The sequence below is a fragment of the Podarcis raffonei genome, chromosome 10, assembly GCF_027172205.1.
Source record: "Podarcis raffonei isolate rPodRaf1 chromosome 10, rPodRaf1.pri, whole genome shotgun sequence".
NCBI lineage: Eukaryota > Metazoa > Chordata > Lepidosauria > Squamata > Lacertidae > Podarcis > Podarcis raffonei.
In genome coordinates this window covers 6,762,826-6,776,166 of record NC_070611.1, presented here as the reverse complement: position 1 = coordinate 6,776,166, position 13,341 = coordinate 6,762,826, and the positions used below count along the sequence as shown (strand labels likewise).

At 40.8% G+C, this 13,341-nt stretch overlaps 1 protein-coding gene across 4 annotated transcripts in view; it reads left to right on the top strand.

Moving 5' to 3' along the window:
- The window catches only part of SLC26A5 (solute carrier family 26 member 5), a 32,250-nt gene that overhangs the window by 10,490 nt on the left and 8,419 nt on the right, over nt 1-13,341 (top strand). For 3 of the 4 annotated variants that reach the window (XM_053405711.1, XM_053405709.1, XM_053405713.1), the window contains 10 exons: nt 1,000-1,110; nt 2,026-2,204; nt 2,953-3,117; nt 6,468-6,620; nt 6,789-6,871; nt 6,960-7,107; nt 8,048-8,161; nt 9,855-9,932; nt 11,848-11,943; nt 12,973-13,079. In XM_053405711.1, the coding sequence (XP_053261686.1) occupies nt 1,000-1,110; nt 2,026-2,204; nt 2,953-3,117; nt 6,468-6,620; nt 6,789-6,871; nt 6,960-7,107; nt 8,048-8,161; nt 9,855-9,932; nt 11,848-11,943; nt 12,973-13,079 (1,234 nt within the window). The remainder of the gene's footprint in view (nt 1-999; nt 1,111-2,025; nt 2,205-2,952; nt 3,118-6,467; nt 6,621-6,788; nt 6,872-6,959; nt 7,108-8,047; nt 8,162-9,854; nt 9,933-11,847; nt 11,944-12,972; nt 13,080-13,341) is intronic. The other variant, XM_053405712.1, reaches the window with a different exon arrangement.

The window sequence follows — 13,341 nt, the reverse complement described above, 5'->3', positions numbered from 1 at the left end:
GCCTTCTGGGGATGCATAATGCAGTACACCTCATATGTCAATCAACTGAGATGTTGCATTCATCTAATGGGAATAAACCTCCTCAGTTTTCACAATGGAAATATCTTGTTTAAAAGTCCTCCTGTGAGAAAATTGTGTATTTCTGTAATAAAGTCAACAATTTTGTCATCACAATGACTACCCTTTGAGGGTAGTGCATTTAACTAGTGCATTCACACTGGTTAAAACATGTCAGGCTTCGCAGTTGATGGCCTGCAGTAGTGAGTGAAGCTATTTTGCTGAATTAGTTTAATATCCATCCTTTATAGGATTTTTGGTGACGCTTAATGTGGCAAGTCCCGATGACACACAGACTTTTGACTCCACAATCTATACCACCATCAGATTATGTCCTTATTTTAGTACATGTAAGCAAGCAGAATAATTAAGCTGAGTAATAATGTGAACAACAGATGTGCAGTTTTTTCTGCAGAATATTTCCCCCTCTTCTTGCCATTTTTTTCTTCTGCTCTCCCAGAGTGAATTCAAATCTGAATGAATATTGGACTGGCCGATTCTAAGACTCATGGGAGCAATTTCTACATAAAAGCATATACTAGTTGTATTTTAAGGACTAGCATGTACAGGCTCTCAGGCTAAAATTGCCCCCTGCCGCTGCTCTGATGAGGTCTGCTTGCCTTCCCCAGTTGCTACCTCATTGGCAAGTGGGGCAGGGCAGAGGAGCAGTGGCTGCAGCCCTAGGAGCTGGTTGATGGTTCAGTCTGGCTTCACCACTTTCTTCTCTTCATACTATTGACTGTCCTGCTAGTTATTGATGAAGGATGTATTGAGGTGGGGGAGATTGTACATTGTGATTGTCTGGGCACAGTATCTGTTATCAATGTGGCATGTATATGAACATTTTTTCATTTGAATAATTAGTGTTGAATCTGAGTTTGTTTCACCAATGCTTCTCTCTCTCTCTCTCTCTCTCTCTCTCTCTCTCTCTCTCTCTCTCAGGATTAGCTTATGCATTACTGGCAGCAGTACCCCCAGTATTTGGCCTATATTCTTCATTTTATCCGGTCTTTCTGTACACTTTTTTTGGAACTTCCAGACACATATCAATAGGTAAATATTTTAGCATGCAAACGTTTGTTTTCTTTAAAGGTCAGATTAACAAAATGCACTTCTGCATCAGAAACGGTTAGATGCAACCCCATATGAGTATTACCCACTGTTCCATCTTCTTACTGGATACCATTTTTAAAGTTTTGAAGTCAAATCTACTTGTATTCATCATGACAAAGTCACAGCTGCAGCACAAGGGCACAGAAGTGGCCTATAACCTCCATACATCAACTGCGGCCCCAACATTTAACATTTATTTGGCCCCATCTTAACTATGGCAATGGTGGGAAAGATGAGGTCCTCCAGATGTTGATGGATTCCAGCCTCAGCCAACATGGCCAGTGGTCAGGGATGACGGGAGCTGGAATCCAACAATATTTGGGGGAGTATAGTTTTTCCATCACGGTTGTACATCCTTAGGCAGCTCAGTTTTGTGCCATTTTAATTTCATTGTGTGTCAAATGTGATCACTTTTAACGGCTTGTAATTCAGCAAAGTTTCTGTGAGAACCAGGGTAGTGCAAATAAGTGTGGTGCTTTAAATACTCAAATGCTATATAAATTATTATTAGTAGTAGTAGTAAATATATTTTGCCTTGTTTTTGTCAACTCATTTTCAGTAAATGAAAGCTTCTCATTGGCATTTGAATTCCTGCGTTGCAGGGTTTTGGACTAGATGGGCCCTCAAAGTCCCATCCAACTCTACAGTTCTATGATTCTATGACATTGATGGAAATATTAATTCAGGCCCATAAGGTGGTGTTTGTGTGTGTACTTGTGTGTGTGTGTATAACTGCAATAAGGAAGATGATTAAATTTTCTTTTCAGAAGCTGAAATATATGTGATCTAGCAAAAACATGTAGGCTTCCCTGGTAATAATAAACATGTATCTCCCCTCAATCCACACTCTTGCAGGAACCTTTGCTGTAATTAGCCTGATGATTGGCGGAGTTGCTGTCAGAGAAGCCCCTGATGAAATGTTTGCCAATACGTACACCAACTCTACTAATAACACAGATCTTGAAAACAGTGCCAGAGATGACATGAGGGTGAAAGTAGCTGTTGCAGTTACCTTGCTCTCAGGGATCATACAGGTAACGTCACTGTTGGTCTAGGAGCAGTTTTGAATATTGCTGCCCAAAAGATTTGAATATTGCTGTGCAGAACTCCACCTAAGTAAGCCCCTGGTTCATACACCTGATTTTCCATTCAGGATCTAAAATGGCATGGGATGTATCCTTTCAACCTACATTTTGGGGAAGTAGTTTCAGTCTGTGTTTTTGTTTTGGGCTGTGGAGTGAGGAGAACAGGGTATGCTGTTCTAGACTTACTGGCAAGTAACCAGGTCACGTAGTACGCACAACTAGGTAGACTTTGTTCTCCTTTAAAAATAACATTTTCTTCCAAGAAACATATCACTTGTGTTGCTTTCATTGGTCACATGGAGTGGCAAAGAAGTATGGAAGAGCCCAGGAGGTCTCATGACTTCTGGAAGCCCTCGCAAGCCACCTTGGTTATAGGTGTCCTGTTATCACTTCATCCAACTTAAAAGACAATAATTTTTCCCTGCTTTCCTGAGACTTCTGCTGTTTATGCTTGCTGCTTCTATAACCACACACTGTGCAACCCCCCAGAACATGCAAATCACACAAGTATTAGACCTGGCAGCCTTGACATGCTTCAACACTTTGGGCTGGGAGGTGTAAGAGGAGGCCTGCATGGTTGGCAAGAGGTGGCTTTACTCTTGATGCAGTGTGCTGAACTTGACTTCTCTATGACACTGTCCTGAGCTGGCTTTTAAATGATGATTCCTTGAACATGGCTCTTTTCTCTTTTCATTAGTTGTGTTTAGGACTCCTTCGATTTGGATTTGTAGCTATTTATCTTACGGAGCCCCTGGTCCGGGGATTCACCACTGCTGCAGCTGTGCACGTCTTTACATCCCAATTAAAGTATCTGCTTGGAATTAAGACTAAAAGGTTCAGTGGACCCCTCTCCTTTCTTTATGTAAGTAACTATATCGGGAAGTTAAAGCACAAAGGGACCATTCCTTAGTGTTTAAAGCCACTTGGGGTTATAAAGTCTCTAGATTCACTGTCCATATCCACAAAGAAATATTAACCAGCTTTCAAATGGATCACTCATGGGTTTTGCCAGGGAATCTTTTCATTTTGTGAGGTTCCTCAGAAACTTCCCTTTCAGATCCTTCAGGCACCTAGAAGTGAGGGAGCAATGATGACTTAACCAGTGTAAGTTTATAGGAGTGTGGTGTAGACACAACCTAAAGAAAGACAGATTTTTCAGTACTCTGAAATAGTTATGTCAGTTATAAACATATAGCCTTCTGCTTTTGCTTCCTTTTCTTTGTAATGGCCACTAGCATAGATGGCTTTAAAAATAGAGTGGGCAGAGAATTGATTGATCAGTGGCTATTTAATATGACAGCTATATGGATCCTCAGTGTTCAGCGGTGGTACACATCTAAGTACCAGATGGTTTTTCATACCGTTCTCTGCTTTCAGAAGGCATTTGAGTTGAAAAGCAAATGATACATCTTCAAATAAATAAATCTTCAAGGGCATTTGTCTGGTCCCTCCTGGCATTGGTTTGCTCCAACAAGGCAGTTTTAATTTTAGTGTACCATTGCAGACTATGAAGAAGTCAGATATTATTTGTGGCCAATTACTGAGCTGACATTGATAGGTCTCGTATATAGCTTATATTATAGGATACTATGTTAGTGTCAAGGCCAGTATACCTTTTGTTGGCAGCATACGAGCCCAAATTACCACTTTTTACACTGCAGCTGAAAAGAGGCAAGAGGTATGTGTATATAATCTGTTCCATAAAATCCGTGCAGTCAGTGTTAGAAACAAAGATGTGAAAGCTAGGAGCTAAATGGCACCTTAAGCCTAAGTTATGGGCACAACAATGGAATGTCTAGGTAATTTTTTTAAATAACAAGAATAGAAAGCTGAAAATGAATGAACTGCAGCTAAAATATTATGTTTATTTTTCACATGTTCTAGTCCTTCCCCTGCCCACCCCCCTAATATTCTTAAGAGGGTCTCTTCTCCAGTCTTTAGAGAGTAGCTGGAAGTTCCTCCTTTCCTTCCACTCTGCAGTTTTAATCTGAAATCTTAGGGGCAGTACAGAACTCAGAAACGGCTCACGCTAATGTAATTCCCTGTCGCATAATGTGCCTAGAACAGTGGGAGTTTCAAACTTTGCCTGCAGCTTTTTCCCCCTGGCCAAGATTCTCACCTTTTTGGGAGGGGGAGTAGAAGAATTGCAGACAATGCTGAACCTTGAGAAGGACCATAGCTCAGTAGTAGAACATCTGCTTTGCATTCAAAAGGCCCTGGGTTCAATCCCCAGCATCTCCAGTTAAGGCTGGAAAATAACTCCGTCTGAAAACTCTCAGAGCTGCTGCCAACCAGTGTAGACAATACTGAGCTAGGTGGACCAATGGTTTGGCTTTGTACAAGGGAGATTCCTCTGTTCTTCCTCCCCACCTGCCAATTTTCTGATACAAACAGGTTCCTGGCCCCGTGTTAACCACCAGAAATATAGATTGGCCCTTGACTGATAATTCTTCGTGCTGCTCAGAATCTGAGACCATTGTTATGCCGGGAGATAGTGCCCTGCAGATGAAAAACCATTTAATTAGACAATTGGCAAGCAAAGCACTGCAAATCTACTTCCATAAAATCCCTACATTCCTGTGTATCTTCTGAAGTGATTTCCGCCCCCGCCCGCCAAACAAAGTTCTACCAATCATAAATGGCTCAAGAGACATGCCTTTGGTGTTTTTGCTAAGGTTTGAATCTGGATTTTTCCCAGTAGAAATAGCAGCTTACTTGTGTCTCTTTAATTATTGGATTACAACAGTGTAAATGATGGAGGAAAAGCTACCAAGATTTGTCAGAATAAGCAAATGCAAACCAATTCCCCAGAACAGATTTCTTGATATTGGAGAACAGTCAAAGTGAAGCAATCATATGGCTTTTCTGTAAGTTACTTTCCAAGAACTAAGATACCAGTAGCAAAATAAGATTTTAAAACAGAATGAGGGATACATGTGTCCAACACAGTTTGGGTCACTGAAGAATAGCAGTGGGGAAAAAATAAACTGATTTAAACAAATTGTCACATAGAAAAGCCTTTACTAATAATCTAGTAGTGTCCTCCAGCAGCCTTACATGAGTGATAATCAGACTAACCTGATTTACTTTCTACAACTGTATTTGCAGACAGGGATTTATTTAGGATACCCCAACCCTATGCAACTTTTGCTTTAGCATTTCTGAGGCTGTGTGAAATATTTTTCTTGAAGGCCATAAGCACTAGTCAAATTGGCAAAACACAAATGCACACAAGCCATCATTTTTGTTTTCAAGTAATAAAAATAGGGGGGGCGTGGCTTTCTTCACTCTGGCAAAATGCCATTCATATTTATGTGACAGTAGTAAAACCTGGTTAAGTGAAACTTCATTGTGTTAATGGTTTTAACATTATTCATACATTTTAGGATTTGGGTAATTTGTTTTGATGTTTGCATTTGTCACTTAGCTATGACTTATGGTTAGGACAGTTTTTTAGATTTGAAATATGAAGAGAAGCAACCAAAACCTTTGCCCAGGAATTTTGAGATCGAACGTATTTAATACATCATGCTCTGCATGCGTTTCTCCTGCAGCCCCCTTGCCAACTTCTAGGAAAGATCACTGCTGCTTAATCAACACTGAATTTCATTGCTATGGTAACCCTGAAGGCCTGTTGGCAGCTCCCTGCCTGTAGATCAGTTTATGTACTTTTAAACAGATTTGATTTGCTGGAAAAGGTTTGAAATCATTATTTCCAGTGCTGGTGTGTGTTTGCGGTCAGCACAGATGCAAGTTCTTAAGTTGGTGTAGTATGTTTTGTCTTAAATATTGCTATCCATTTGGAATTTAAGAGATAAAAGGATCATGTGCACTTCTGTGTGGGGAATTTAAAAGTCATTATCAAAGAAAGCTGAGTTCTCTGAGCTGAATAAATTCTGTGATTTGAATACCGGTAAATTATACAGATTGAGAAAAACTGATGTATTTTACCTTTCCACATAGCCTCCACTACCACCACCACTGAAAATCCCACTTAGCCCTCTTTAGCCTCAAAGATTTCATGAAGCTTGTCTACTTTCTTTCAAGCCTATTTTAACACCCAGAAGGGATAGAAACATGAAAAGAGATATTTGAGGTTCTCAGGGTGCTATATTCTGCATCAAACATCACATTTCCACATAAACATCCACATCTGCTTCTCCTTTGACTATATCACTTATGAATAACATTCCACATTTTGTTGTCTTGCAGAGTTTAATTGCTGTGTTTGAAAACATCACAAAAACCAACATAGCAGCTTTGGTTGTTGGACTAATTTGCATGGTTTTGTTGCTGAGTGGTAAAGAAATCAACGACCGCTTAAAGAAGAAACTTCCAGTTCCTATCCCTATGGAGATCATTGTAGTAAGTGAGGGATAAGAAGGGATGTCTTAAGTATGTCCTCTTAAGCATGGTTTAGAATGTCATTCACTGTGCAGACAAAACTTCAGACTGAACTCCCTCTTGGATTAGCTTCCAAGTTTTCTTATTGTAACCAAGTTGCCTCTTGTTTCATGTGTGTTCTTTTTAAAGGTGGTAATTGGTACTGGAGCTTCAGCTGGGATGAATCTGTCAAAGACTTATGGAGTGGATGTTGTTGGCCATATTCCCAAAGGGTAGGCATGAGGAATTAATCATCTTCTTAGCCCTCTGTAGTTTAATACAGCTAGTCGATAATAGTTTTTCCTTTTTAATTCCTTGCAGATTACGTCCTCCACAGGTACCAGATATCAGCCTCATCCCAGCGGTATTTGTGGATGCAATAGCCATAGCACTTGTTGGATTTTCCATGACAATCTCCATGGCCAAAATCTTTGCTCTCAAGCATGGCTATAAAGTTGATGGAAATCAGGTAATTTGAATGTAATATATGTCTTTCACTATCTGGTCAAAAGCCTGTTGAAATTGGTGGGGAATCTTTCCAAAAGCTAGTTGCTGAAGACACACTTATCTGAAAAATAGCTTCCCTACATTTCCAGGGCCCAGAGAAGATGTAACATTCCTGACCTCCTAACCATGGTTAGGTTGGAAACATTAAATATGCACTGGCCTCGTATCCTAATTGAAGAAGTCCTATGAGTTGGCAAGAGAAGATTCTTCCATTAAAAAGATTTGCTTTCAGTACACATGCTGCCTATCCAGTCAATCTAATACAGTCAAACCTCAGTTGTCAAACATAATCCATTCCGGAAAACCATTTGACTTCCAAAACGTTTGACAACCAAAAACTGAATGCAGAAGCCTCGGTACAATAGGGGAACTCAAAACAGAAGCCGTGTAGCGCGTTCAGCTTCTGAAAATGGTTCAAAAACCGGAACTTTTACTTCCGGGTTTTTGGCATTTGGGAGCCAAAACGTACGCTAATGGAGGCGTTCGGCAGCCGAGGTTTAACTGTGACAACAAAGAACCCTTCCTTGCAAGTTTGGTGCAGGCCACTTCAGCTTTACAAAGGTTTTGAAGTCTTCATTTTGTGCTTATGGACTTTAAGAACATTGTTTCCATTTTTTAAAATTCAGTGCTTAAATTATCTTTATGCAGTCCCCCCCTCCCCAATTAGTTGCAAAGCAGTTTCTTATTTAGGAGATAATAGTCACGTGTAGAAGTTTGGTATGTATCTGTGGCAATGTTCAGCATGACTTCTGCTGGGGGGGGGGGAGAGAGAGAGAGAGAGAGAGAGAGAGAGAGAGAGAGAGAGAGAACAGAATGCTAGACTAGATGGGTCATTGGCCTGATCCAGCATCCCATCTTATGTTCTTACTACTTTTGTTCTCCTGCTTTTTCTGTGTTGACAGGAACTCATTGCTTTAGGCATATGCAATTCTGCAGGATCGTTTTTCCAGACCTTTGCTATAACTTGCTCAATGTCCCGGAGTCTTGTCCAGGAGGGCACTGGGGGAAAGACTCAGGTAGGTGTATTTAGGTTTCACTTGTCCTTCCTGCAGGGCAGCGTTTGAAAGTCCCACTGTTCTTGGCATGTTTTACAACAGGGAATTTCATGAATGCAAGCAATTTCTGAGCTCTGGATGCAGTACTGCGCCTAAGATTTCAGATTAAAATTTCCAGTTTCTGGAAGGAAAGGAGGACCTTTTTCTGCCTCCCCACTTCCAGCTACTCTCTAGAGAAGACTGGAGAAGGGACCCTTGTAAGAATATTAGGGGGACAGGCAGGAGAAGTATGGCTTGGTTTTTTGCAGTCTTCAGATGAGGACCAGACCATGTAAAAAATGAACATAAGATTTTAACTGCAGTTCATTTTTGGCTTTGTATTCTTGTTATAAAAAAGCATGCCCAGACACTAGGTTGTGGTGCCTGTAACCTAGGTTTAAGGTGCCATTTAGCTCCTAGCTTTCATATCTCAGTTTCAAACACTGCTGCAGGGACGTGATGATTATTATTATGATGGTGATGTTTAGTACAGTATACTGCCATTCATCCACAGATCTCATGGTGGTTCACAACATTACAATATAAAAACCACAAAATACATAATAAAATCAAACCAATAATCTCCCCTCCCACAACACAGTAAAAGGGTTGTCAATCAGCCAAAGGCCTGGTTGAAGAGGAACGTTTTTGCCTGCCAACTAAAGGTGTTTAATGAGGGCACCAGCTGCACCTCCCTGGGCAGAGCATTCCACAAACAGGGAACCACTGCAGACAATACCTGTTCTCGTGTTGCCACCCTCCGGACTTCACGTGGAGAAGGCACACAAAGAAGGGCCACACAGGATTATCTCGGGGTCCAGGTCAGCTCATATGGAGAGAGGTGGCCTTGAGTTATTATGGTCCTGAGCTGTTTAAGCCTTTATAGGTCAAAACCAGCACTTTGAATTGGGCCTGGAAACTAACTGGTAGCCAGTGCAGTCGGGCCAGGATTGGTGTAATATGCTGAAATTGTCTTGCTCTGGTGAGCAACCTAGGTGCCAAATTCTGCACTAGCTGAAATTTCTGAACCATCTTCGGAGGTTACACGTTGCAGTAATCTAACTTAGAGGTTACCAGAGCATAGACAGCAGTAGTTAGACTGTCCCTGTCCAGATAGGATATCAGGGTCATATACCTTGGACTTTCCCATTTTATCCTCACTTCTGGGGGCCAGCTTAGGCTAAATAAGTGGAATTACCCCAAGGCCATCTAGTGAGCAGGGATCTGTATCTATATCTTCCTGCCTCCCCCAATTCTGTCCAAGTCCACATACTCTGTATTTGCTACTCTGTATGACATGTGATGTATGTAAATTTAGTTGATGCCTCTTCTTGTGAGTGTTATTGCTTAGGGCATCAGAGTGCTTGCTTAAGAAGACTCAATCAGACATACAAGTATATAGAAAAAGAAATGGGAGGAATATTTGGGCTTGGCAATGCCTTTAATAACCTTTTAAACTACCGTATTCTTTGCTCTATAACACACACCCGACCATAACACGCACGTAGTTTTTAGAGGAGGAAAATCCGTAGGCATGCCACCCATAGGCATTCCCTCCATAACACGCACAGACATTTCCCCTTACTTTCTAGGAGGAAAAAAGTGAGTGTTATGGTGCAAAAAATACGGTATATATGGGATTCTTCAATAGTGTTTCTGTGTCCTTCCCCCCCAGGTTGCTGGTACTCTGTCCTCAATTATGGTTTTCCTGGTCATTGTTGCCATTGGTTATCTGTTTGAACCACTGCCACAGGTAAGAGTCTCTTATATATATGTTTTCATTCCAGTCTAAATTGGTACATAAGCAGCAGTAAAACCGCTTTTGTTAAAGCATTGCACAATCTGTAATGTTTAGAGCTGTAAGGAAATAGAATGTTCTGTGCTGCAACAATAAGCTCAAAAATTGGTTCAATTGCAGGGTAATTTAATGGCATTGGTGATTACTGTGCATCAGCTTTATCTAACGTCCTTCCTGAATATCTGCAATTGGAGGGAAGGCTTTCTAGTCTGAATACCTGTGTGAGTCTCATTTGGCTCTGGTTAACTAACAGCAGCTCCTTTTATTTGTCCTGTCTTTGGTCTCCACACCTGTAAGCATGCAAGAAATTAAATATGCTTTAGCAATGAAGACTTGAGCTTTGTAATCCTAATCCAGCACTTTATACGTGTTACTTTATCACCTTTTATACTTTCAACCATTGATTCAGGAATAGTGGGACAGAACTGTTAGCCAATGATTAGCAGGAACCTCATTGTTTGGGTCCTCAGGTTATGCAAGTTGCAAGTGAGAAGTCGTTGTTCAATCCACTGGATGCATGCCGATGTGCTGACACATTGATCTTGAATTTATCTAGTTCTAGGCTGTTGAGATATTATTTTAGCCAAACAAAAGTATCAGTTTCCTAAAGATCACCGCTTCTCTTTCCTAAAATGAAGATAAGAAACCTGTAGGTCCCAAATAAAGCTTCAGAGATTTTATTGCTGGTAGGCCAGGCCATTGCCCTGTTTACTTAACTGGAAATAAATAAGGCAGGGAGTGACATGATTGGGAAGTGACAGTTTCGCAGTAACTAAGTAAGAGTCCATTTGCTTGGTTAGCTGGAGTGGAAGAAGAGCACTTTGCACAAGCCATAAAAGGTTTGTCAGAGGGCTTGAAGATTAGCATTTTATTAAAAAACAAATATAAGGATTACTTTGTATGCTTTCCTGGGATCTGCGCTAACCGTAAAAGGCTAAAGGAGAAATCCCAGTTAGAAACCGGTGCAGGCCAAAGGGTTTTGAATACAGAAAATAATCTTAGTAACCTATTATTCTAGTAAAACACTGGAATCTCCATTTCGGACCCTAAAATATAATGAGGCAACAGATTGTTACTTCTCTTTTCAGAACAACAACTTGGGTGTGGAGGTAGCTCAACTGCCCAAGGAAAGGGGGGGGAAAGAAAAAAAGTTCAGCAACTTTGACTTGTATATTACAGGGCTTATAAAGCATTCAAATGATGTAGTGCAAGGGTGGGAGAACAATAGTTTCCATCATCCTCTATCTAATAACCCTTCTGGATGGAGTGGTTGCATTACAACCGCATCTGGAGGGCTCCCATCCTTGCTGTAGTGGGCATGCCTATTTTAAGTTCCCCCAATTTCTTTGGGAGAGAATGCTCCTCCTCTCTGCTGTGAAATCAGCTGTTTGATGTGTTTAACTTCTACTGAATGAAGTTAACTAATGTCATGGATGCTTTAGCTGAGATTCCTGCATTGCAGGGGTTGGACTAGATGACTCTTGTAGTCCCTTCTGACTCTACAATTCTATGATTCTACAAATTGTACCCTTACAAGGGAAACACATTGATTTTGATATGGGCCATCCAGGAAGGTTGCAGCTATAGGCACTTTAAACAAAACCCTGCTGATGTTTATCATCAAGGAATCTCATTTGGTTTCTGATGAAATATATGTGCAGATAAGCAAAAGATCAAAAATGACATGTGACTGCATGGCTGTTTACACTTGCTAAACAAACATTTTAAAAAAATATTCTTGTGTATGTAAATAGATCTCCTGCATAGAACCTGCTAGTTATATATACTTTGGAGTGCTTTTTTTTAATGCTGCAACATGGTTTAATAATAAAAATAAGAAAAGCAAACGCTTCTCAAAATTTGTTCCTAGGCTGTGCTTGCAGCAATTGTAATGGTCAATCTTAAAGGCATGTTCAAACAGTTTCAAGATATCACTCGCTTCTGGAGGACCAGCAAGATTGAACTGGTGAGTGACCTTGATTCTGATCAAAGTGCATGTAGAACGTTTCTGATATGGTAATCCACTGGTCCACCTGCAATGTTGTGTTGCACAGAAATAGTTGCACTGTGAGAGTCAAATGATGCAAGAAGAACAAAGCTCTAGGCCCCAAATCTAGGAACATAAAGAGATAGTGCAGGAGAGGGTATTGAAATGTGCTTAAGATCAATTAGGCAATTCAGGGTCTCATCTGCCAGTGAAACCCTTCCCTGCTTAGAAATGCAAAGCCAGCACAGTGGATACATTAGGTTATATCCACCTAACTTCTATTTAGAGTAGACCCAACAAAATTAATGAACCCAAGTTAGCCATGGCCGTTTATTTCAGTGGGTCTACCCTGAGTTTGACTACCTCACAGAGGTAGGAAAGGCATGGCCCTTGCCTATGCAGGAACAAAACTCAAGGCTTGACTCCTGGCAAACCCTGAGTTCTCTTGCCCTAATCTGCATTGATAAGCTATCACTAAGAACTGCTTAGAGCCGTATTTCTGTTTATATTCTCTCTCTCTCTCTCTCTCTCTCTCTCTCTCTCTCTGTGTGTGTGTGTGTGTGTGTGTGTGTGTGTGTGTGTAGATAACCACTTTTATTTAACGATATTTATATAAGTAGGGAAATCCTTTTCTGGGAATTAAAGATTTTTCTCAGTACACCACCTGCTTATTTTATAAGAACAAATAGGGTGTGCAATCCATTTCATCAATGAGGCTTCAAAATAAGGCCTTATTTACTCACACATTTTTTAAAATCCATTTGCCTTACTATATTAGGCCTATCACTAGTTTTGAGTGTACTAGAAACAGTTCAGACCTGTTTCCTTCCCACAGTTTCCTCTCCCCACCCCATTCCCGCCCGCAAGTAAAATGTGAGTGTGAAACATGGTTAGCCTTTTCTTGAAAGTGGTCTTGAGTGTTTGTAATTGACTCACCAGGCTTTTATTTGAACCTGCTGGAAAGTAGAAACCATATATTACTGATTAGGTGTTTGTTTGTTTGTTTAGGCTATCTGGATTGTAGCATTTCTGTCCTCGGTTTTTCTGGGGCTCGACTACGGTTTGCTCACTTCTATAACTTTTGCAATGATTACCATCGTGTACAGAACACAAAGGTGAGGCTCACTTTCAAACATTTATTCTCTCAAATCGAAGCTATTGGTGGTGGGAGTAAAGAGGGACAATCTCCTTCTCTGTGCTCAACCAGTACAGTGTAGTTTGCTGAGCTAGCTCGTCCTCCCTACAATGGAAGGTGAAGTCATTCATCAAAATGCTTGATTAGGGTACCACTTCTGCTTGCTGGCAGTGTGTTAAGAGACCTTCTTGCACCTCTTCCAACCCAATCAATCCCTCCCAGTGCAGCTGGAAGAATATCTC